We start from the raw sequence: 22,288 nt of genomic DNA, 5'->3' as shown, positions 1-22,288 counted from the left end.
TCTGTGGCTATTACCTGGTCTTTGGTAACTCACAGGGCCCACTCTAACTCACCTTCCCTTTATTGCCCTCATGTCTCACTGGCTTTCTAATAATTGTCTTAGAACACTTTTACATACATAGGTTGGTTTCATTTTCCCCTTTATTTCCTGCTGCAGTATTGCAGCCATACTGGCCTTCTTGACACTGTCAGGAGATCTGGGAATCAAAAAGAGGGATAGAAGAACATGGCTATGAAAATCAAGACCTGTCCTTCCTGTGACCATTTCCTCTCCACTCCTGAAACTAAAGTTTTGCATACATCCATGACTTTGGGAAACACCTGTGCTATTACAAAAAGAACTTGTTTTCTGCTGTAATACCTATCATTATGATCTGTGTGCCACATGGAAGTGTGTCCAGAGCTGACTGCCACGGCCAGAAGTTGCTGTGCCTTAGTTAAAAGCTAGTAAGGCTTCAAACCATTACCATTTTCTACAGCACCACAGTTATTTTGGTACACCTTTCATAAGCAGAGTGTGTTGTGGGAAATGCATATTGGCAGTTAGTACCATCCAGAGTGGAGAAGGCAGTGGCGCCCCACTCGTGTTCTTGCCTGGAGAATCCCAGGACGGGGGAGCCTGGTGGGCTGACGTCTATGGGGTCGCACAGAGTTGGACACGACTGAAGTGACTTAGCAGCAGCAGCACCATATTTATTAATTCCATTTATTTCTTTTTCTATTTATATTTCTTATTGAAATAGTTTAGATTTCTAAATCCTGCCCAACAACTACTTCCCTCCAGCTATTTTCAGTGGCATTTGAGCAAAATATTTTGAACATTCATAGTTTGTGACAAAACTTATCTAACAAATCATAGTAATTAAAAACCTCATTATATTAAACTGCTATAATATTGAACAGCAGTAAATTTAAAAACATGTTTATATGTTGTCTTTTCATTGACAAAAGAAAAAAAGACACCGGTCAACTGCAAAAACACCCTTCCTATCTTTGCAATTCAAGATTCTGATTTTAGAAGTTATAGTTTAAAATTTTTAAACATAAAATAATCTGTGTTTAAAGCTTCTGGTAAAAGCCAGTATACTTTGTAGAATCCACATCCAGCTATAGCTTTTTTTTTTTTTTTTCCCTTCAGCTCACTAATAACTACATTTAGCACTGAGTAAAAAGTTAAAATTGTTATGCATGTGAAATTGCATGGTGGAATAATGTCACCGAAGTGTGAATCAGTTTGGTGATGTGTCATATTTTACCAAAGGACTCTATAAAAGTGTTTGAAGAGTAAGCAGCATGACAAATGTCATTTAAAGAAATAAGTCAAATATGTGGGAATTAAAAAAAAAATAGGCTTATGACAATGGTTTCAACTTTGTCATTAGATGTTAAGCAGTTCATAATCAACTTTTATTCATCACTGTACCTCTCCCCACCATCAGCTTACATAGTAAGCAAGCAAGTACTTATCAGATGAGTCAGCTTCTCAGAAGACCTGTGAAATAGCACATACATGTCCATTACAGATGGGAAATGAATGTGCAATTTTAAAATGCATAGGATATAGGAGCAAAACTGAAATGAAAAGCCTGACCCTCAATTGAGATAAGTACATTTCTGTCCTGTATCAGTTTAAGAACTGAAATACATGACCAACTTTGAGAACAGTAAACTGACATCTTTTTATTTTTCTCTGAAAATATCCCAAGATTAACTTCAGAAACACTTTGCCTAAACTCAAATTCAATGTTTTCATCTTGTAAAGCCACTACTAAACTGTATTTGTTTTTTGGGCACCATTTTAGTTTACTTTTAAAAGGGTAATAGGAATGCCAGTCTGACAGAAGTCCCAATTTTCCTAGAGAGCAATTACAGGAGAATGTGAGCTCACTAGGCAAAATTTGAAAGAACCCATGGTATAACTGGATGAGAATATTACTCATCTCTCTCTCCTAGAGAATAATCTTTGATTTAAATCAGTGTTATATCTACCACCACTGATAAAACTGAACTAACAAGGAATGTAGTGATAGCTATTTAAAAAATATCTTTCATTAGAAGATTAATTTATCAAATGAAGAATCTCTGATAGACACTCTGATATCAAAGATACTTCATTTGTTTAGATTTTCCATGGTTTGTATAATTTGTTTGGAGAAAACTGTGCAAACTGAAAAATAAATTATTCTTTTGCTTAGTATACCCTTATTATTTAAGAAACAGAAAACATTTCTCCTAATAGGAATTCGTTCTTAGTAAAATAAAGAAAAATAAAAAGGATGTCAATTTATTGTTCTGAGTACTAAAGTACTGCTAAACTGTAAGTTATAGTCTTTAGGTGCAAATTATGGCGTCAGTCAGTAGCTCCCAAAATAAATCCAATCACTTTCACATTGAAAACATACAACACTTTCCTAAGTAAAAGCATATACATAACCAAATTTTAAATAGTTCTTAAATAATTCGTATTTTAGAAAATAGAAACCAAAAATATCCTCCAGGAACAGTGTACTCAGTTGGTTGGTAATCTCTCTCCTTCCAATCTTCAGTTTTTATCCTAAGGCAAAATGAAATTAAAAACAATTTAGAGCTTACAGGCAAATTTTGGGGAAAAGTGAGGTTGAGAAATAGAAAGTAATGGCTCAAGTTACTTTTCTATGAAGCTGGGAATTTTATTCCTATATTCATTCTCCATTTGATAGGACAGAAAAAACAAGAGCTTGCTCCAAAATAGGGAAAAAAAAAAGCAGCAGCAGAAACTTTTATAACTAGGTCACTGGTTAAAAAAAATATATATATAGGCTGATGAATGCTACCACATAAATTAGTCAAACATTTTATTATAGAGTATGTATTAAAAGCACAAAAACAAGTTTTATTCTGAAAACCAGGAAGATTGTGATGTTACATATGTATGATTCAGTAATTCCAATCTGTTTCTATGAGTACTAAGTGCCTTACCACCTCAAGTTACTTTAAAACAAGGTGCACATGAAGCCACCATCACAGATCTGGTCACCATGTGGGTGGCTTCTCAAATTGAGACATGTAGTCCAAATCCCATCTGTCATCTTCTACATGTTTACTACTAGTCCCAGCGGGACTCAGCCACCAAAGACTACATCTGATGCAAATCAAAGCTCATGTTCCTGTAAGTCAGGTTAATCCTCAAATAATAAGGATAGCATAATTAAGTCATCTCAATCCTAGTAAAACAAACTGTCAAATATCCTGGCATATTTAAGGTGAATTCTATAGGTAAGTATTAAAGCTCAGGAGCATTCTATGGTAACTGAGCTAAAGAGAGGAATAACAAATGTAGTAAAGCCATCATTGCCAATAAGGATCACCAAATTCTTAGAAGGAAGTAGTTCGTGTCAAAAGATTTCTCTTGCCTTTTAAAAAAGTCTTTGGGCCACATCTGAGTAAAACAATAACTGTAACTTAAAAAATCAGATTATTTTTCCTATTTGTTCTTACAGGCCTTTAGTTCTTTCAAAACTCGCTCCCTGAGAGATCCCAGACTATGTCAAGAAATTAAGAGTGAACTTTAAGTTGGATCTTACTAAGAAAAAAAAAAGTTATGAGCTTTATCACTTTTTATATCACTATATAACCCTAATGCTAAAATGTCAATAGGGTAAAATCAACTTCTAAGGGAAATATGTCTGAGAATACTTGGGGGTTAATTTACTATCCATATAAAATTGATACTATAGTTAAGGATTTAACTGATGGTGCTGAAGAAACAAATGTAATATTATTTTAAGGGGAAAGACTTTTAATTTGTACTACCCAGCTTATTTAGTAAAGCAGATTATCAACTACTGATTTATTGCTTTTAATATGATCAAACACCAGATTTGACAGCTAAATTAGCAATAGGATACATTTTAATCTTTAATCATTTTTGTAGAGTAGGACATGTACATATCCATATAAAAAGACTGTAGCAGATGCCTCCTAGAATCAACCAGTTCTTGTAAACATTGCATTTGTGCAGATTTTCATACTTTGATTCCAAAATTGAGAACAGTAAGATTAAAGGCAAATTTAGTAGCCAAAAAACCCAAACAAAGTCCAGTTTGACTTCTTGCAACATATGGTACCACTCCTCTCTTCAGGAAAAAATAAAACAAAAAAAAAAAACTAGCAGCACATAAAAAAATTTTTACAAAACGTTTCAGTACTCTGTTTTCCCTCCCATCAAAAACCGAACAAAAATAAAGTGCAGCACCCATAAAAGTGTCAAGAAAATAGCCAAGTTCTTCCTTTCTTGTAACAAAATAGTACTTGGCTTCAGCAGTCTTAACCAAATTATACAGTGTCCATCATTTTCGGTTCATCATCTTCTTTATGTACCACTGAGTTTAAACTGCAGAGAGCTGTATTGATAGAATACTGAAGATAATCTGGATTCTGAAAAGTATAGAGAGGAAAGAATGGATGATCATCAGTTATATGTCAGTACATGCAACTGCATATTCAGTTTCATATTCTCTCTCTCTGTAGTATAGCAGAATAGAAAAAAAGATGAACGCTGAAGTCAGACTTTGGTTGAAACCCAGGACGATACAGAAAAAAATAATAGATTACTACCACTTAATCCAAAGAGATGTGGCAAAGACAGAATGATATATGTAAAAAAGAAATGTAATAGACACTACCTCTTCCCTCCATTTAAGAAAACTATAAAATTTTAACTAATCATATAAGGCTATATCTATGTGATTATATGTATACAGCTATTGACAATTTAAAAGATAAATGGCTTTAAGCCAGCAAGGTATTATGATGATTACTATCTAATTATAATAGTAAATATTAAAATTACAAAAACACTAGAATAAGGTAAAAAAAACTCTATTTACTAAGTGAAAGTTATAGCTACCTTCAGAATCTATTTTGGTTTCTCAAAAGTTAAACTCAAGTGAGAAATCTTTTGAAAGAGACTTGTATTTAAAAAGTTGAAAACAAAAGAACACTGTAATTTAGGTTTTATTTTTTTAAACAGAAGAACTCAAAAATGTTCTAATTTTGTTCATTTCTTAAACTAGGAACAGAAAACCTTACTCAATAAATGCAAAAATAAAACCACTGTTACTAAAGCACCATGAATAGAGACATAAGCTCTTAAGACCCAGGACTTTAAGGAAATTTTTCCAATAATTCAATTTGTCTACTCAGTTGTTCTGAATATCACCTAGCAATTTAGTTTTATCATGAATCACCTACTTTCATCTGTTTATTTAATATACATCAATGAGGAAAACAGTCCATACAGGGCATAGATACCAGATCTCTCCATCCCAAAGGGAGGAAGTGTTCTCAAAAATCTTTTTAATAAGTATAATACTTTTTGATTCTTTTATTGTAAAAGTCAAAAAATGAACAAGAAGTTGTATTATTGTCAATAAGGTTTTTTATGAAGGGATTGGCACAAATAACTGACTGAAGTCTGGTACACTAAAGTAACCTTGGACCTAAGTTCTAACCCTGACTCTTCCACTTATTATAATGCCATCCTCAGAGAAAATAATTCATCAAAAGTTAGTAACAGTAAAAGCTAGTATGTAGGATAAGCCTAAGGTAACTCTTACTTACATCTCTGTTCAGGGGGCCTTGGTTCAGTTCTCTCAAAACTAAGGATACTGGTATTTGGTCTATCTCATAAGATTGTTGTCAATTTAAAAAAGAGATTAAAAGCTGAACTATTATCCAAATTTAAGTTTTATAAAAAATTATTAGTAGATTGTTATATTATCCCATTCTCCAAAGAGACAGGCTGCTAAGACCTTTTCTGACCATCCAGGTCCAACAGAGCTTAGTTACTCTCTATTAAGACTAGGTTCCAGTTTTTTATGAGAGAATTTTGACTATAAGAAGTAGCTGAAGAGATTCTTTAAAATTCGTCTACTCAACTCCTAAAGAACTGAAGGTAGCAGTAATGGTGGTTTCATGTCCAACTCTTGTGACCCCATGGACAGTAGCCTGCCAGGCTCCTCTGTGCATGGGATTTCCTAGGCAAGAATACTGGAGCGGGTTGTCATTCCCTTCTCCAGGGGATCTTCCCAACCCAGGGATCGAACTTGATTCTTCTGAATTCCAGGTGGGTTCTTTACTGCTGAGCCACTAGTGAAGCCCTAAGAACCGAAGAGACTTAAAAAACAAAAAGCACTCAATATACCTAACCTAATGTACACTTAAATCCCACTGATTACCCCATATTCTCATCCAGTAACATTCTCAACACATTTATTGTCTCAGAGACCAGTTCTTCCCAAGAGCACACAACTGAGCATGTTGTCGTAATTCTAGTATATGATTCAACAACAGTTTATGATGTAGGTGAATGAGCAGTGGAGTAGGACAGAAATCCAGGATTAGAATAATAGCTCCATCACTTACTGTACTGACTTCAAGCAAGCTACTTAACCTACAGGAGCTTCACTTTATTCATCCATAAAATGAGTTTTTTTGGGAAGATTAAATAAGATACCACATACAAGTGTTTTGTAATCTATAAGTTGATATATAATAAAAATAAGTTGTTATTTTAAGCTCTTCTTCCAAATCTCCTCTCAGTTGACAACTTGATCCCTCGGGTTGTTTTCCATCTTATACATCCCTCAAGCAGGTGACTGTGTTTCTATGGCTCTAGCTGAAATCTTCTCTTTCCCCTCTTATGTTTAGAATCAGCAGCATCCTCAAAAGTCTCTTTTTTTCCTCTGCATTCATTATGTGACACCTTAGTTTTAGGAGGTTTATATGTTGGACTTGACAGTGACTTAGTCTTAAAATTTCTTAAAGACCGAGTTCCTGTTGGGCTACTTCTCACAGAACTGCAGAGATAATCATCACTTTATTAAAACAGCATTAAGAGGTAATCTGGGGACAAACTGAGGGAGAATGTTGCTTACATGTCTAAGGGGTAACATGACTAATTATTTAAAAATCAGATTTTCTTTCTTTTGGCTGAGTTAAATATGATCAATTACTTTCCTTAAATTGTCCCTTTGGCATACAAGTAACTGGACTAGTGAAATTATAGCTATAAAGTCAAGGCAATGAAAATCTCAATGCCTACAACTCTTTGAGAATTAGAAATAAATACAGGTCTCTCTTCATACTGTCTTCTGAGTGAAGTCTAGACTTCTCTTTCACTATGTAGGCAACAGGCTAAAATGCTAAAGCTGGTCTGAAAATGAGAGATGACTGGTTCAATTTAAATGCTACTAAAACTAAAATGGGCAGCAACTTCCTAGTGACAACTTAAAACTGTAATTCTAAGTAGAATCAGGCAGACCCAGTGGTCCAACTTCCTCTTTTTAACATAAATTCTTTCACGCTCATGAGATAATTTTATGTTAATCTAATCACAGACTTCTAAGATGCTTAAACAGTTGACCAATATTACCAGAAAGAACAGTTCGGTGTAAGTTACATTAATTTGTACTAAAATGTTTTATCTGGTAGGCAACACCAACATTTAAAAAGATAATACTAATAAACTCATGCAATAAATCACCTCAGTTGCTACTTGGGTATATGCTCGGAGCTAATCCATCTTCAATTCTTAACAGTATAGTTCTACTCAGGATGGGATGTTGGAGCCATCTTAAGAAGTTTATGACTTAGATGATCAATAGGTCACATGTGCCCTTAAGAATGCTTAGATAGTCCTCATCTCTTCTATATTTAAAGGAGTAGAATTTGGTGTCTCTCTAAAATACCTAAGAGATGGATAAAACTTAATGCCAAAACATGGCATGAGATGAAACTCGGAGTTATCTTTTGAGGCAAGAATATTTAAAATGACCACACATACAAGAAGAAAGAGAAGTCCAAAAGAACAAATATTATGTGAATATATTTATAAAATATTTACTTTTTCAACTTACCTGTGGTAAGGACTCTAATAAACCTATAGATCCAACACCAGAATGGGGAACATGATTCTGAACTGTCATAGGCTGAAAATTTGGTGATTGAGAATAAAGTCTGACTCTTGACTTGAAAGCTTCAAGTTCATTTTTGAATGCTTCAAAATAACCTTCCTCTTCTGCCTTGAAAAAACAAACAAAAAGACTTATTTTCAAGATTTCCAGACCACACAGTAAACTCTAACAAAGCATATACCAGGCCTGAAGTGGAAGAAGTAAAGATGAGGTGAACAGTTTAATGTAGAAACCACCAAGATCTCTGTCAGATTTCTGAAAACTGCCTGTTTTATATGAATATTATAGATTGGTTTGTTTCATTTCCCTCTGCTTCAGCAAAATAAAACAAACTAATAAGAACCCTTCTTTAGACATACACAAAAATGTAATGAAATAAAGTAGGCTTCCTCTGTATTTCTCTTGATTTATCTGTATTCCTGATAGGATCCAAAACAGTCCTCATTTAATCGCTCACATTCTTCTCTCCTCGTCCCACTGCCAAGCAACAGCCAAGGGATATTCTTTAAACCTTCTAATTCTCTGTCAGTTAATACAGAAACACTTACTACTGTTGTTAGTAAGTCTTTGACCCTAAAATCCCTATTTGTTAAAAGCTAAAAACCAATTAAAGTCAACATTTAACTTTGGTATGAAAATACCTTACTGTTTTAGTTACGCAGGTACCTTCTTTTAAGATTATGGGAAAAAAAAGTACAGTGAGTTATGCTGAGGGAGGGGAATTCTCTCCATAATGTATATAATATAAAGAAAATTCTTAATGCAAAATATCCTTTTGGCAGTAGCCTCCATTTATAAATATTTCTTTTGCAGATAAAAAAATGACACAGAGCACATCCTACACAATAGAACATAGGTTTTAAATTCAAGTGGTGGAAAAGATTTTGTCAAAATTTGTCTGCAGTGTGATTTTTCTCTTTAATGTAGTTTAGGTTGTGTAACTGCATTAAAACCTATGGATTAGTTATTAGCATCAATATCTATATAAATAATACAAACAATGTTCTGTGCTGCTATTCTCTATTTTTTTTTAATGAATTTAGGAGTCATTTCTTTATAACACTTCACTTTATAGTCAATAAATGGTACTTAGGGAGACACGTGCAATGTTAGCCTTCATATCCAAAAGTAATCCTTCTGAAATGGTTATGTAAACAAACCATTAAAGGAATCAAGTGACACAACTGCTGACCTTACTGCATGCCTAAACCCTAGGTATTTAGATCTAGAGAGACTTCATTGATTTTTGTTTTATTAAGCAACCTATGGGTCACTTGCTCAATTTCTCTATGCTAACTTCATTTGTAAAAAAAAAAAAGTAATTATCCTTATAAAATGTTATGAATGTTTAATGAGTTAATCCATGTGAAGTGCTTAGAATACCTTTCCCAAAGCAAATAGTTCATGAAAGTTATTCCTTAATTAAAAAAACACTAAGAACAAAATGTTAACATCTATGGCTTCAGAGTTGTTCAGTTCTATTTTGTCAAAGTATTATAAATGTCAAAAATTACATATTATATGACTATGTTCCATCATGCTATTAAACACTAGTTCCCATACATATCCTTTAATGTAAGATGAAGAAGAAACTTTTTTTTTTATTGCCTGTGTGTCAAAATTTAAAACAGTCATCAGAAGCCTAAAATACCAACTCAATCATTTACTCATTAAAACTACTGTTTGGGGAAATTTTCCTATTTTAACAGTAGGAGTGGAAGGTACAACTTCTGCCACACTAAAACATTTTTATTATTTAAAAATACAATGTTTTTCTCTATTTATAAAAAGAAATATGTTCATTGTAATATGTGATAAAGAAAATGGAAACCATTTGTAATTCTACCACTCAAGTCTAATCGAAATTAAACTTCTGGTACATTTTCTTCTAACTTCTAATTGTGTATGATCAAATGTATCAAATATGCAAAAAATCACATAAAATATATATGTACAACTTAGAGGGCAAAAATTCTACTATGTACCCACAAAAATTAGGAGACAGATCAATACTAGTATTTTAGAGATCAGTTTCAATAATGAACATTTCCTCTCTCTCTGAGGTCACAACTGTGACTTGTCAATCACTCCTTTGTCTCTTCAGTTTTACTGCTTATTTATGTACCCCTCTACAATATATTTACTTAGTTCTGCTTGTTAAAATATAAAATACTTTAAAAGTAATAGCAGATATTTCATTGAGACTTGTTTTTTTCAGTTTCTTTTTTTATCCATGCCAATGCTGATTAGTATGTTACTAAATGAATATATCACAATTTATTCATTCTACTGTTAACAGATACTCGGGCTGTTCCCAGACTTCTTGCTACTATGAACAATTCTATGAAGCACATACACAGGAGTTTTTCCAGGCCATCAATTCTCAAACTTTATGGTCTCAGGACTGCTTCATGCTCCTGAATATTGTTGAGGAACCTAAAGCGCTCCTATTTATGTGGGCTGTATCTATCAATAATTACATGTTAGAAATTAAACTTAGGAATTAAATATTAACTGAAATATAATAACAAACTCATTACATGTTAACATTTTAAACATATAACATATATATATATATATATCTTTAAACCATATTTCCAAAACAATTTAGTGAGAAGTCTGGGCTTAAAAGAAGATAGCTGTACTCATACATCTGCTTCTGTATCAATCCAAGCTGCACACTCACACAAGAAGGAGAGTGAAAATTACAAATAACATCTTAGTATTATTATAATTTTGACTCAGGGCCTCTAGAAAGGGTCTTGAAGACCCTTGAGTATCCTTGGACCACATGTTGAGAAATTTTTTTCGAGGGTATATATCTAGGACAATTTCTGGCTGTTGGCACTTGCCTTGTTCAATTTTACAACAAAATCTTCCAAAGTGGTTACACCAATTTATACTCCTATAGTGGAGAAGGCAATAGCACCCCACTCCAGTACTCTTGCCTGGAAAATCCTGTGGATGGAGGAGCCTGGTAGGCTGCAGTCCATGGGGTCACTAAGAGTCGGGCACAACTGAGTGACTTCACTTTCACTTTTCACTTTCATGCATTGGAGAAAGAAATGGCAACCCACTCCAGTGTTCTTGCCTGGAGAATCCCAGGGACCGGGGAGCCTGGTGGGCTGCCGTCTATGGGGTCGCACAAAGTCGGACACGACTGAGGCGACTTAGCAGCAGCAGCAGCAGCAGGCAGTTAATATGAATTACTATTGCTCTACTTCTTGTACAACTTTTAAATCATTACTAATTTAGTCAGTGTGAAATGTCGATCTTTCTAAACATATTTATTTTTCTTTAATATAGCTGACATCATCCTAGATATATATGTGTGTGTTGTGTCTTTTCACTTTATAGCAAAGCATTTTCTTAGATTAAAAATACTTCATATAATTTTCATATAATCTTGAAAGCTGGATAATATTCTATGAACTACAGGTTTTTTATTTTCTCAAACCATTCCTCTAATTTTCCTGAATATATACATTCATGTAAATGGGTCTCAAGTTCACATAATGCTATACAGTACAGCCTCTTAAAATCTAAATTAGCATAGAAACAGCAATATAATTTTTCTTTTCATTATAAAATCTACAGAATCTAGCCTGTGGCATCCTAGTTGGATGGCCTCCTTTGATGTGTATGGACAAAAAGAGGTTTCAGCTAAACCTAACTTTCCCATTTAATAATATCAAACAGCAATTATCCTTCAATAAAAAAGAAAATAATAATACCAAATAGCTACTTACTTTGGCTTTCTGGAAAAATAAGCGAAAACATCCTCTTGGATCCACATTACAGTTTTTGGCCATTTCCATAATAAACTGCATTACAACTGCTTGATGTGCTATTTGTTCCATCAGAGCCCCTTTCTGAAAATAAACAGATTAAAATTACAAGAAATATACTTAATGTTGTGATTACTGTTTGGATTTTTAAAACATGAGTTTTTAATAGGTTTAAAAAGAAAAAGGTTTATAGTATATGGGAACAAGAGAGATGAGGGGACAGGAAGGCAGGGAAAGCACATTGGAAAAACGTTTCCCTATGCTAACTGAAATAACTGAAGAAAGATGCCAACAGTAAGCTCAAGCAGATCTTGAAAACAAAACAAAATTGGAATTCCATTTAATGACCTTCCTGCTTACATTTAAAGTAATGGGAAAAACAAAAAGCAAATCAGCATTCCACTAAGGTTCTCAGAAATTCAAGTTTCACATGATACCTGTTCAGCTTCTAGATGAAAACACCATAAAATAAGATATTTAGCAGTTTCTTCACATACAAGGTATGGATGGTCAGACAAAAATCTCTGACTATCATCCCATCGACTTAACATACCTGTAAAACAAGAATTAGGCCATGAATGTCAAATACTTTCCTCCTATAAGCAAAGAAATGGCATTTTAAAATGATTCTCTTTAAAGACAGCTTGTATTACCATAGAAATGTTATGGTAAAAGAGCAAATGAAGATAGGTAATAAGGCAATACATACCAGCATATTGGAAATAGCTTTTAAAATTCACAGCAAATTTTATTTCAAATAATTTGTCAGGATAAAGTACAGTGACTGGTTTAAAGCTATAAAAGCCCTGTATCTAGGGAAAGCCCAAAGTCCCAGGCAAATAGACACGGCTGGTCAGTCATTCTAGGCTAAAGCTAAGTACAGGTCACTTTAGGAGATTCAGTATTATTTATTCATAGAATACAAATTTTTCTATTGGAAAGATGGAAAAGAAAGCAAAACCTTTCTTTTCAAACCTTTACTTTTCAAAAGTAAACTACACTGACCCAACGAAGACTTAATATAAGATTCAGAAAAATTACATTTCCTCTTATTTACTAAAATATGTCTGATATAGTAAAATACTGCATGGGAAACCAATCCAGTCAGTGCTATAATAGTAAATATAGTTTAACCATTTTAGTCATGTTAACCATTTAATTATGATCACTGTTTAGGCACAGAAAATAAACTCTTTGTAAAGTTGGTTAAGTGTATTTGGAAATGCTGCCATTTTGCTTCAAAATACCAAACTAATCCAAATGCTACTAAAGGTGTACTGTCATCTTTACCCAAATTAGTAAGAAATTTGGTCAAAAAGTTGACACCACCCAAGTAATCACAGAATCAGCAAAGTGCTGAGCTTTATTTAGACTCATCCAACCAAGAAAGTTATCCGAGAATCATCGTGGAAATTCTACAAGGCTACCTCAATAGTTCAGCAATAAATCCTTTCTCTAGACACAAAATGAACTTCTGTATGTTAAAGTTCCACATCAGAACATGAGTAAAAACAAAACTGAGGACAAATGTCTTACTGAGAAATACACAGTAACACAAGGAAATCAATTAAAAATAAATGATTTTTTCCTCATTAAAAAAATTGGAAAATGGCATTTTAGCATTTTCTCATAAAGAGTTTTACAAGCTTAGTTATTTCCCCAACACTTTGGGTACAGTGACTAGGTCATTTTAAATTCTGAGAAACATAATGATTATTTAAGTGACTTTAAACTTCTTCTCAAACTACAGTTAAAGAATTTAAGTAATAACTTCTAGGGGTCAGATCTAAAGAAAGTATAATCCTTATTTCTTATACCTGATGCCATAAAATAAATCCTATACAGCAATTTTGCCTTAGCTTTGTTACACTCCTGAAGAGGGAATATTTTCAACTCCATCAACTATTCAGAGAGACCACTGCTTCTCCTGTTTACTTCTCCATGGCAGCACTGTAACTTACTCAGGCACAAAATTCCTATCCATTTTGGTCTCTTTCGAAGGAAAGAGAATATATGAAAGGGTTAGTGACACTTGCAAGGGCCATGAAAAAGGGTGTCATTAAATGTTAAAGGTTTTAAACTACCTATTTAATAATGGAGACAAAATCAACTCTTGAAGATGATCATAGTTTTTCTATTTGTTTCTCTAATAAATAATGCTGGAATGATAATATGTGCAAAAATAAACTTTACTTACTTCTTCAGAAACTATTCTTGAATTAAACAGAATACAAGCTTATTTCATTTTTAAAAATAAAAAGTATGAGAAAAATTAATATATGAATAAACTACGAAAAAGAAAAACAAAAACTAAAGTGGTATCCATTATACTGACATAAGGATGAATGATATTCTAAATACTTTGGGAGAAAAACACCAATAGAAAAAAGTCTCAAAATATCACTTAAAAAGCTTATTAACATATATTTACTAAATTGACACATTATACTCCCCAGTAGCATTTTCACTCCAGCAGTATTGTCACTGCTTATAATTCTTAGGACATATCATACTACTTCCCGACTCTGGCTTCGTACATGCTGTGGCTGCTGCCTTGCCTCCCTTTATCTAAAGGAAAAGCGCCTATATGGTCCTCAATATCTAACTCAGATGTTCCCTCCTCTGGGAAGCCTTCACTTAAATCAATCCCCATCCTATCATTTTTCTCCAACAGAGAAAACTATTTTTCAGTTCATTGTATATGTATTTCTCTTACTTATTATAGACTGTATTCTACTACTTGTTATTTATCTGAATAACAGTTGAAGGATCTGCATGAATTGTACAGCATCATGTCCAAAATCTGAAAAATGCTAATCTTGCAACAGTAAGATAATAAGATACCAAGAAAGCAAAGATGAAAAAAGACAAAAGCAGGGACTAGTTGGGACATGCAAAGAGTCTAGGTAGTAAAAACAAAAACGACAACCAGGTCTTAGAGGGCAGCATTATATAAACAGGTTGAATTTTTTGCCTTTTTTCACAATTCAGTTTACTCTGTCACTCTATTTTTTTATGTGTAGCTCTAAAACAAGCCATAGAACTGTGCCAGAAGTAGCTATACAACTGGAGTTTGTCTTTATTTTATAAATTCACTTTCTGTACATATATTTATGATACCAAACACTACAAAAGAAGGAAACTCAAGTAGTAGACTTACCAAAATGTCTAATTTTCTGCTCATGTTTCTGCATAAATGATTTTGATTTATCTTCATCTTCTGTTTCTTTTCTTTTATCTTGATTAATAAAACTCTAAGAAAAAAGTTTTGAAGTTAAAATTGAATATATTTTAAAATCTGATATATTCTAATTGGATCTTCTTTCTCAGATATTGAATGCCCAGCAATCCTCCTTATAGACATTATAAAAAGGTAATACAGTAAAATGATACCGTATCATTAAATTCATCTGTAAAACTCTATTTTAGAAATCACAGAGAAAAACAAATGAATTAACTTTTTTGTAAAACCAAATATGCCTATCAAAGGCAGGTATAGAAAGATCCTTTACATGCATAATTCATTTTTGCATTATTCATTTCCATTAAATATTTGCAACTCTAGTCTAATCTTTGGAGTTCTTGCTGGAAACAAACTCAGAAATTCAAAGATTATAGAGTATATTCACTACAAAATTTTTGATAAGACATAAAACTACAATGTTATAAACTTTTCTTAGGAGAGGTAAATAGTTTGATTCTGAAATCACGTATAAATTTCTATTAAGGAAGTGCTTATTTTCAGTTAAAGTCATAAAACAGACCAAGATGAAGTTTTTACTTGGCCACAAAAACTGGCAAAAAGTTTCTCAGAACATCATGTGATCACATTTAAAACTTGAGATCATCACTGCCAAAAATGGAAATCTAAAACTAGCTCTCTGCCAGTTTATAGTCAGGAAACACACAAGTTTATATATTTCAAAATAAAAGCATTTTTTTTCTCTTTGTATATCCTGCCATCTAGACCAGCACTGTCCAACAGAAATACAATCCAAGTCACAACTGTAAAGTTTTCTATCAGCCACATTAAAAAAAGAAACAGATGAAATAATGTATCTATTTAACCCAACATATCCAACATATTATTATTTCAACATGTAAGCAATATAAAAATTATTAATGAAATATTTTACTTTTTTGGTACTAAGCCATCGGAATCTGGTGTGTATTTTACACTTACAGCACATCTCAGTTTGGACTAGCTACATTTCAAGCGTTCAACAGCACATATGGCTAGCAGCTATCAAGCTGTCAGACAGCGCAGATCTAGACCTGTCCTCTCAAATCTCAAGCTCCCCAACAAAATGAATGCATGAATTTCAGCAAATGACTGGAACATAAAGATAGTCCTAATTAATTCTGGTACAAATGTGGGCTACATTAGAATCTAACAAGAAAAAAAAAAAAACCTTAAAAGCAGAGACAAAAATATTTTCTTTGTGTTAAGAGACAATAACTGTATAAACAAAAGAACACTGTTTTGACCATTTCATTATAAAAAGATCATTTTAAATAGTTTTGGGGTATAACTGCAAAACATAAATAAAGTAACACTTAAGGCACATCCCTTAGAACAATATACACAGAGACAGTGAATCATTCTGTTAAATAATGATTCTATTGAGGGGAAAGAAAAATATATAATTTGGTACAAGCACAGAAAGTCTAGAGAGATATGACTCATTGTTAACAGAGGTTATCTCTAGAAAATGGGAAATGAAGGAAGCCTTTCAACTCTATTTTACAGGCCTATGTTTTGTTTTTTACAAGAAGCATGATATACTCTTATAATTTACCTTCATTACAGAGTAAAGCACTGATAAGCCTAGTAGGACAGGGCATTTACCTATGTGTATTACTTACTGCTGCAGCAGGACTAGAGCTAGTTCAGAGGAAAGAAATTAAAGATGCCTGGGGAAGAAGAGGCTTTTAGAGTGGATGCCAGAGCAGAAACAAGTAGTGTTACACACTACATCTAGAGAATAATGAAGGTTAAAGATAAAATGGACTTCCCTGGTGGCTCAGACGGTAAAGTGTCTGCCTGCAATGCGGGAGACCCAGGTTCGATTCCTGGGTCAGGAAGATCCCCTGAAGGCCCTGGAGAAGGAAATGGCAATCCACTCCAGCACTCTTGCCTGGAAAATCCCATGGATGGAGGAGCCTGATAGGCTACAGTCCATGGGACCCGCAAAGAGTCAGATACAACTGAGCGACATTACTACCTACTAAAGATAAAATGAGTGTGGACTTGGACAAGAATGAGCAGTCTACACCTGAGGCTTGAGAGTTTAGTACAAATAGAAGTACTACTTTACACATGTAGATGAAAATGACTTTATTTCACTGCCCACTCCTTTTTCAGATACAAAAATCAAAGAATAAGGTCTATGTAATCCAGTGAGAAACAGAAGACTGCTCTTAATAAATTACTAACTTGGCATAAATATTTTACTACTCCTTTCAGCAGTAATACCTGTAACATTAAGTCCAGATTACTATTTGAGGGTTACTAAATACATACTGGTAAATAACAGTGAGAAACTTTGTTTTACTTGATAAAACCAGTAACTACATTAGAGCTGGGTTTCCCAGGTGGCTCAGTGGTAAAGAATCTGCCTGCCAAGCAGGAGACATGGGTTTTATCCTTCAGTCAGGAAGAACCCCTGGAAAAGGAAATGGTAACACACTCCAGTATTCTTGCCTGGAAAAACCCACAGACAGAGGAGCCTGGCGAGTTACAGCCTATGGGACTGCAAAAGAGCTGGACACAACTTAGCGACTAAACAACAAAAAAATTGAAAGCAAGCTGATAAGCACAGCAACACCAGAAATTTCTGGTAACATCTGAGCTTTACCACATACCAGGCCCCATGCTACCTGCTTCTATGATGTTACCTTGCTTAATCTTTATACCTGCTCTTTATATCTGAGGAAACTGAGGCTTAGGGAAGTGATCTGCCCAAGGTTACAAAGCCAGGCTGTGACAAAGTTGACATTTGAGGCAGTCTGACTCTAGAACCCACATTTATATTCAGTGTGCTATGCTGCAGCCATATAATTGGATTAAGGACTACCAACATTAGACACTACTTGGGATACATGTTTCTGTAACAATCACTTTTCCTAAACTGTCAAAATTGAATACTGTTTACAGGATTCTGTTTTGTTATCAGATATGCACAACTGGTTTGCACAAACATTTCAGTCTTTCCTTATTTCAGTAGGCCCAATAAAAGATAATACCTTATTAAAAACATCCTTGCTAATGGCATCCATGTTCCACAGACACATTCTCTCTCTTTGTACTAGAGCCTCTTCTTTCTGCCGCCATTCTTCTTCCCGTTGCCTCAGTTCTGATATTGCTGTTTGTGCTTTGGCATGTTCCTGATCCAAGGACTCAGAGTTATGCAGTGCTAAGCTACCAAGTTTCTGCTGAGCTTCAGCGAGATTCCATTTACACGCCACAGAGCTCTTCACAAACTCTTTCTGCTTCTGGCAAGCCATTTCAATTCCATGGCTATACATCTGGATAAAAAACAGTATTTTTAAGAAATGAAGAAGGCAATAGAACAGGTACGCTTATGTAGATCAATTCAATTTTCTATCAGTTAAGGATTTCTGTACGATGTTTTTGGCATATAGGTATCCAGACTTCTGTGTCTGCAGTTACAATTTTATATTACAGGTCTTGTTTCATCACCTAGACGCTAAGCTTCTTCGTTGTGTCTCTCCCTGGACAACTAACAGCAACAAAAAGCCTGGCAACTAGCAGTGTCCTGCATACAGCAGGGCCTCAACAAACATTTGATTTATAGCCTTTATAATCCTGGAACAAAATAATGAAAACAAAAGCTTAAATATAGTTCATCATCTTATCAGTCAACACACTGAAAACCAGACCTTTAGAGTTTTGCTCTGCAAGTTCTTCACTGCAAAGAACTGCTTATTTAGAAGTAATCACTTCTTGGTTTTTATTTTCTTTCTGTATTACCCCAATCCTTGGTAATCTGAGAAGTTCTTACTGGAAATTTCTATTTATAACTGATTATATCAGATACATAATTTTTAACTTAATCCTAATAAAAATAGGCTATTTTTTAAATTAAAAAATGTCACTAGGTCCACCCTGGTGATTCTGTTCTGCTAAGATGCAAAAGTACTTAGTTTCAACAATTATTCAACATCCACATGTAAAGCGCCAATATTTAATTCCTTCTAATCCTCGGCTCCATAGAACAAAAGCTAAAAGCACATTCTTCATGATTTCTTAGCCAAAATGAAGACCAATTTCAAGGTAGGTATTCAGAATAATACTCCAATCTATTCCCTTACCTACATCACTATTCAAGCCCTTTTAATTTCTCACTTTAATTATATAAGTATAGCCTTTCTAATCTCAAGCCACCCTCTACTAGACTTGGCGTGATCTAACAAACATGATAATTTTACATATTCACAGTCTTGAGAACTTTTAAAGTGCAAACTTCGTAGCATGGCATGGTGCCTCATGATCTCACTTCCTCTTATCTCTCTTGATTCAGCTGTACTCACTCTTCTACTCCTTTGCTTATTCTTTCCTTCTCACCCCCACCACTTCAATGTGGCTATCCCCCATCCCTAAACTCCCATCTCTATCCTAGATTCTAGCATCACTTCCCTTCCCTCTTATCCTGTCCCTCTCCACCAAAGTTATGCATACTTCTTTATGCATTTGAGTGCTTTCACGCAATATTGTGCTTATTTACTCAACTGTAAGCTTCTTGAGGGGTTAGAATTCAATAAATCTTAGGTGAATAAATGACTCCTGACTTCTTGGAACATTAGGTGAATAAATGACTCCTGACTTCTTGGAACAGACTAGTGGTGGTAAGGAATTCTAAGGCAAGTAGCATGCAAGGTTCCTCCTTTCTGGCTGAGTCTTCAGGCAAACTTAAGACTTATTGGGCAAATGTGGACACTTGGTATTCAAATGTTTTAGTTACTCATTTACCACATAGTCCTAGTCAACCAAGTATTTATTTTTACTTTTTGTTATTCTAAAATAGGATTAAGAATAATTGTAGATTAGCTATGCTTAAGAAGGAACTAGGAAGAGGAGACAAATGAACTTGTCAAATTTATTTTGTAAGAAAAGACAAATACTAACAAAGATGAGGACAAACAGAAATATCTTGCATGGTCAAATTATGCAGGACCAAATTCTCAAATCATTTCTCAAGTCAAACATAGAAATCTTATTTCCAAATTCTAAAACTGATTACTGTTTAAATTCTTCTCTAAAGACTATGTTTGGGCATTTGAGTTAACTATCCCACATGTATTGAGATGATTGATTATATTTAATAAACACAGATTTGAAAAAGGAACTGTTAGCATTAAGGTCTACTAATATAACTTGACATAAAAAAAATTCCAAACAGGATCTCTAAGTTCCAAATTGCATTTAATTAGATCTCAGAACTATACACAACATAAAGATGTCTAGGTTCCCTGTATTAGTAAAATTACACTAAGGCTGTTTTTACAGAGATTATAAAATGTTTATAAATGAAATTAAACATTTTATTCTAAATATTCCAAAAAGAAAAATTTAAGTCATAAAACTTAAAGCCAGCAAGACAAATAAGTAGGTTTGTTGTAAATACATGAACTAATTTAGGATTAGAAATCATTCTGTAAATTTTAGCACCAAAGTTAGTTTCAGCCAAATAAAGTTTTACATCACAGGATGGGCAGTGCAGTAGGTGGGAAAAAACACTGTACCAGGTTCCAGAAGTGGGTTCTAAACCAGAATGTGGCAGGATCTAATTCTGCCACTGACTAGCTACATGGTCTCAAGGAAATCACTTTTAATGAAGGAGATAAGCCTAACCATTCCTAAAATTCCTGTCAGCTAAATAAGGTTATAAATTAATACACAGTTATTTCTAGAATTCGGTTTCTTTTAGGTTACTCTTTAGATTCAATCACTATGCAGTGAAATTCTTGAGACCTTTCTATTCTCTCTATAAGCCTTCAAAATTGACAATGGCAGCTGCTGTTCATTCTTTGTCTCTAGCTCTGTACCACATTCATTACATGCTTATATAACATATTTTGTATATAAAGATGACAACAGCGATCCATAATTAGTGAGTGACTATCGACTTATCAACTATCACTCTGTCCTCCTAAAAAATGTCTTGTACTTTCCCTGTGACTGGCTGGATGGAGAACAGTCTGTGGTTATGAAACAGCATTTTTCTCTTTGCAGCCAACCAACCCTGTGAGCTGGGCTTAAGATCAACGACCCTACACTTACTGGAAAACAATTTAAATCACTCATTCTCATTAACAGCAAGATAAGTCTAGAGAAAAACTATTAACTCAGTTAAGCCTTCAGGGATCCCATTTTGTAAGAAGGCTAGAAGGCAGATACCTAAACTCCATTTTATTTTACTTATTAGTGTTTAGTCAGTGATCCTGAAATATATTCTGAACACAGGTTACGAGAAAAACCAGGACTAAGTGATATGAGCACTATATAAACACTCCCAAAGGTAGGACCTAGAAAATCCTAAGTGGTAGTATATCACATCTGGATAAGTTTCAGAGGAAAAAAGGCTTGGCTGAAAACCGCAGGAAGCGGCAGGAATCTGAGGGAAAAGTCTGAAGGAAAAGGCAAAGGCTTGCCTATATGTTTTTAACTGAAGAATGGTACGAAGCAAAACTAAAATCATAAACTTAAGGGGGAAACGGTCACGCGAATGGCCGAGATTTACGCCAGCATCAAAAGCAAGGTTTACAGAATTTGCTCAGATGTCAAGTCAGTAAAATAAATTGGACCTAAAGTCTTTAGTCAGGGGCTCAGAGAATTATTGAAATACAACCATTCACTGTTCCCATCAACTGTGCACAAATATTAGAACCTTCAAGAGAATAAAGTGCTCGGATAAGAGCAGGCACAAGAGGACAAAGGGTCAACATTATAGACTGAGCTGTCCTAAATCTGGGTGCCATCAGAAGAGGGGTGGGGGAGAGGAATTTCAAGGGTGAGAAATTAGCCAAGGTGAAAAAGGTGTGTGTGGAGGTGGAGGTTGGGAATATATGGCCAGCCCCTCTTCGAAGAACTCAGTAGATGTTACAAAGCGATGGGATGACATCAGGCCCCCGACGCCCGGTGTCGGGGTGGGTAAAAGGGGGAGGTGGGGGCTCAGAACAGGGTCGCAGAGACAAGAGACCTCTGGGGGCCTGGTGACGACACCTCCCCATCCCCCCCCACCCCCACCCCGCAGAACACGGGCTCCCTTCTCACCTGGGTGCCGCCTCCCGGCAGCTGCGGGCAGCGGGGAGAACCGGGGGACAAGTCCAAGTCACTCTCTTCCTCAGCCTCACCCTCTGCCCGAGGGAGGCTCCAAGGTCCTGGCGGCGGCCACGGCTGCTCCATGTCCGGCTGCCCGCGGCTCTATAACCCCCACAGCCAACGGACTTGGCGCGAGTAGAACCCGCTGCGGGGAGCCAGCCGCCCCAGCCGGCTGGGGCCGTTACCCAGAATCCCTCTGCT

General features: G+C 34.8%; 1 protein-coding gene across 2 annotated transcripts; it reads right to left on the bottom strand.

Moving 5' to 3' along the window:
* Nucleotides 1–691: 691 nt before the first annotated feature.
* CDC37L1 (cell division cycle 37 like 1, HSP90 cochaperone) lies at nt 692–22,288 on the bottom strand. Of its 2 annotated transcripts, none has more exons than XM_042243412.2 (7): nt 22,040–22,288; nt 17,989–18,270; nt 14,903–14,996; nt 12,180–12,295; nt 11,704–11,826; nt 7,898–8,062; nt 692–2,553 (listed from the first exon to the last, which is right to left on the bottom strand). In XM_042243412.2, the coding sequence occupies exons 1-7, from the start codon at nt 22,169–22,171 to the stop codon at nt 2,542–2,544; spliced, it is 924 nt and encodes a 307-aa protein (XP_042099346.1). In that variant the 5' UTR covers nt 22,172–22,288; the 3' UTR covers nt 692–2,541. The 2 variants fall into 2 exon arrangements, with proteins under 2 accessions (XP_042099346.1, XP_004004402.1); XM_004004353.5 differs by having other exon boundaries at nt 1,364–4,415.

The sequence above is a fragment of the Ovis aries genome, chromosome 2 (genome assembly GCF_016772045.2).
Source record: "Ovis aries strain OAR_USU_Benz2616 breed Rambouillet chromosome 2, ARS-UI_Ramb_v3.0, whole genome shotgun sequence".
Lineage (NCBI taxonomy): Eukaryota > Metazoa > Chordata > Mammalia > Artiodactyla > Bovidae > Ovis > Ovis aries.
Note: the sequence above shows the minus strand (reverse complement) of the source record. Positions and strands in the feature narration are given on the sequence as shown.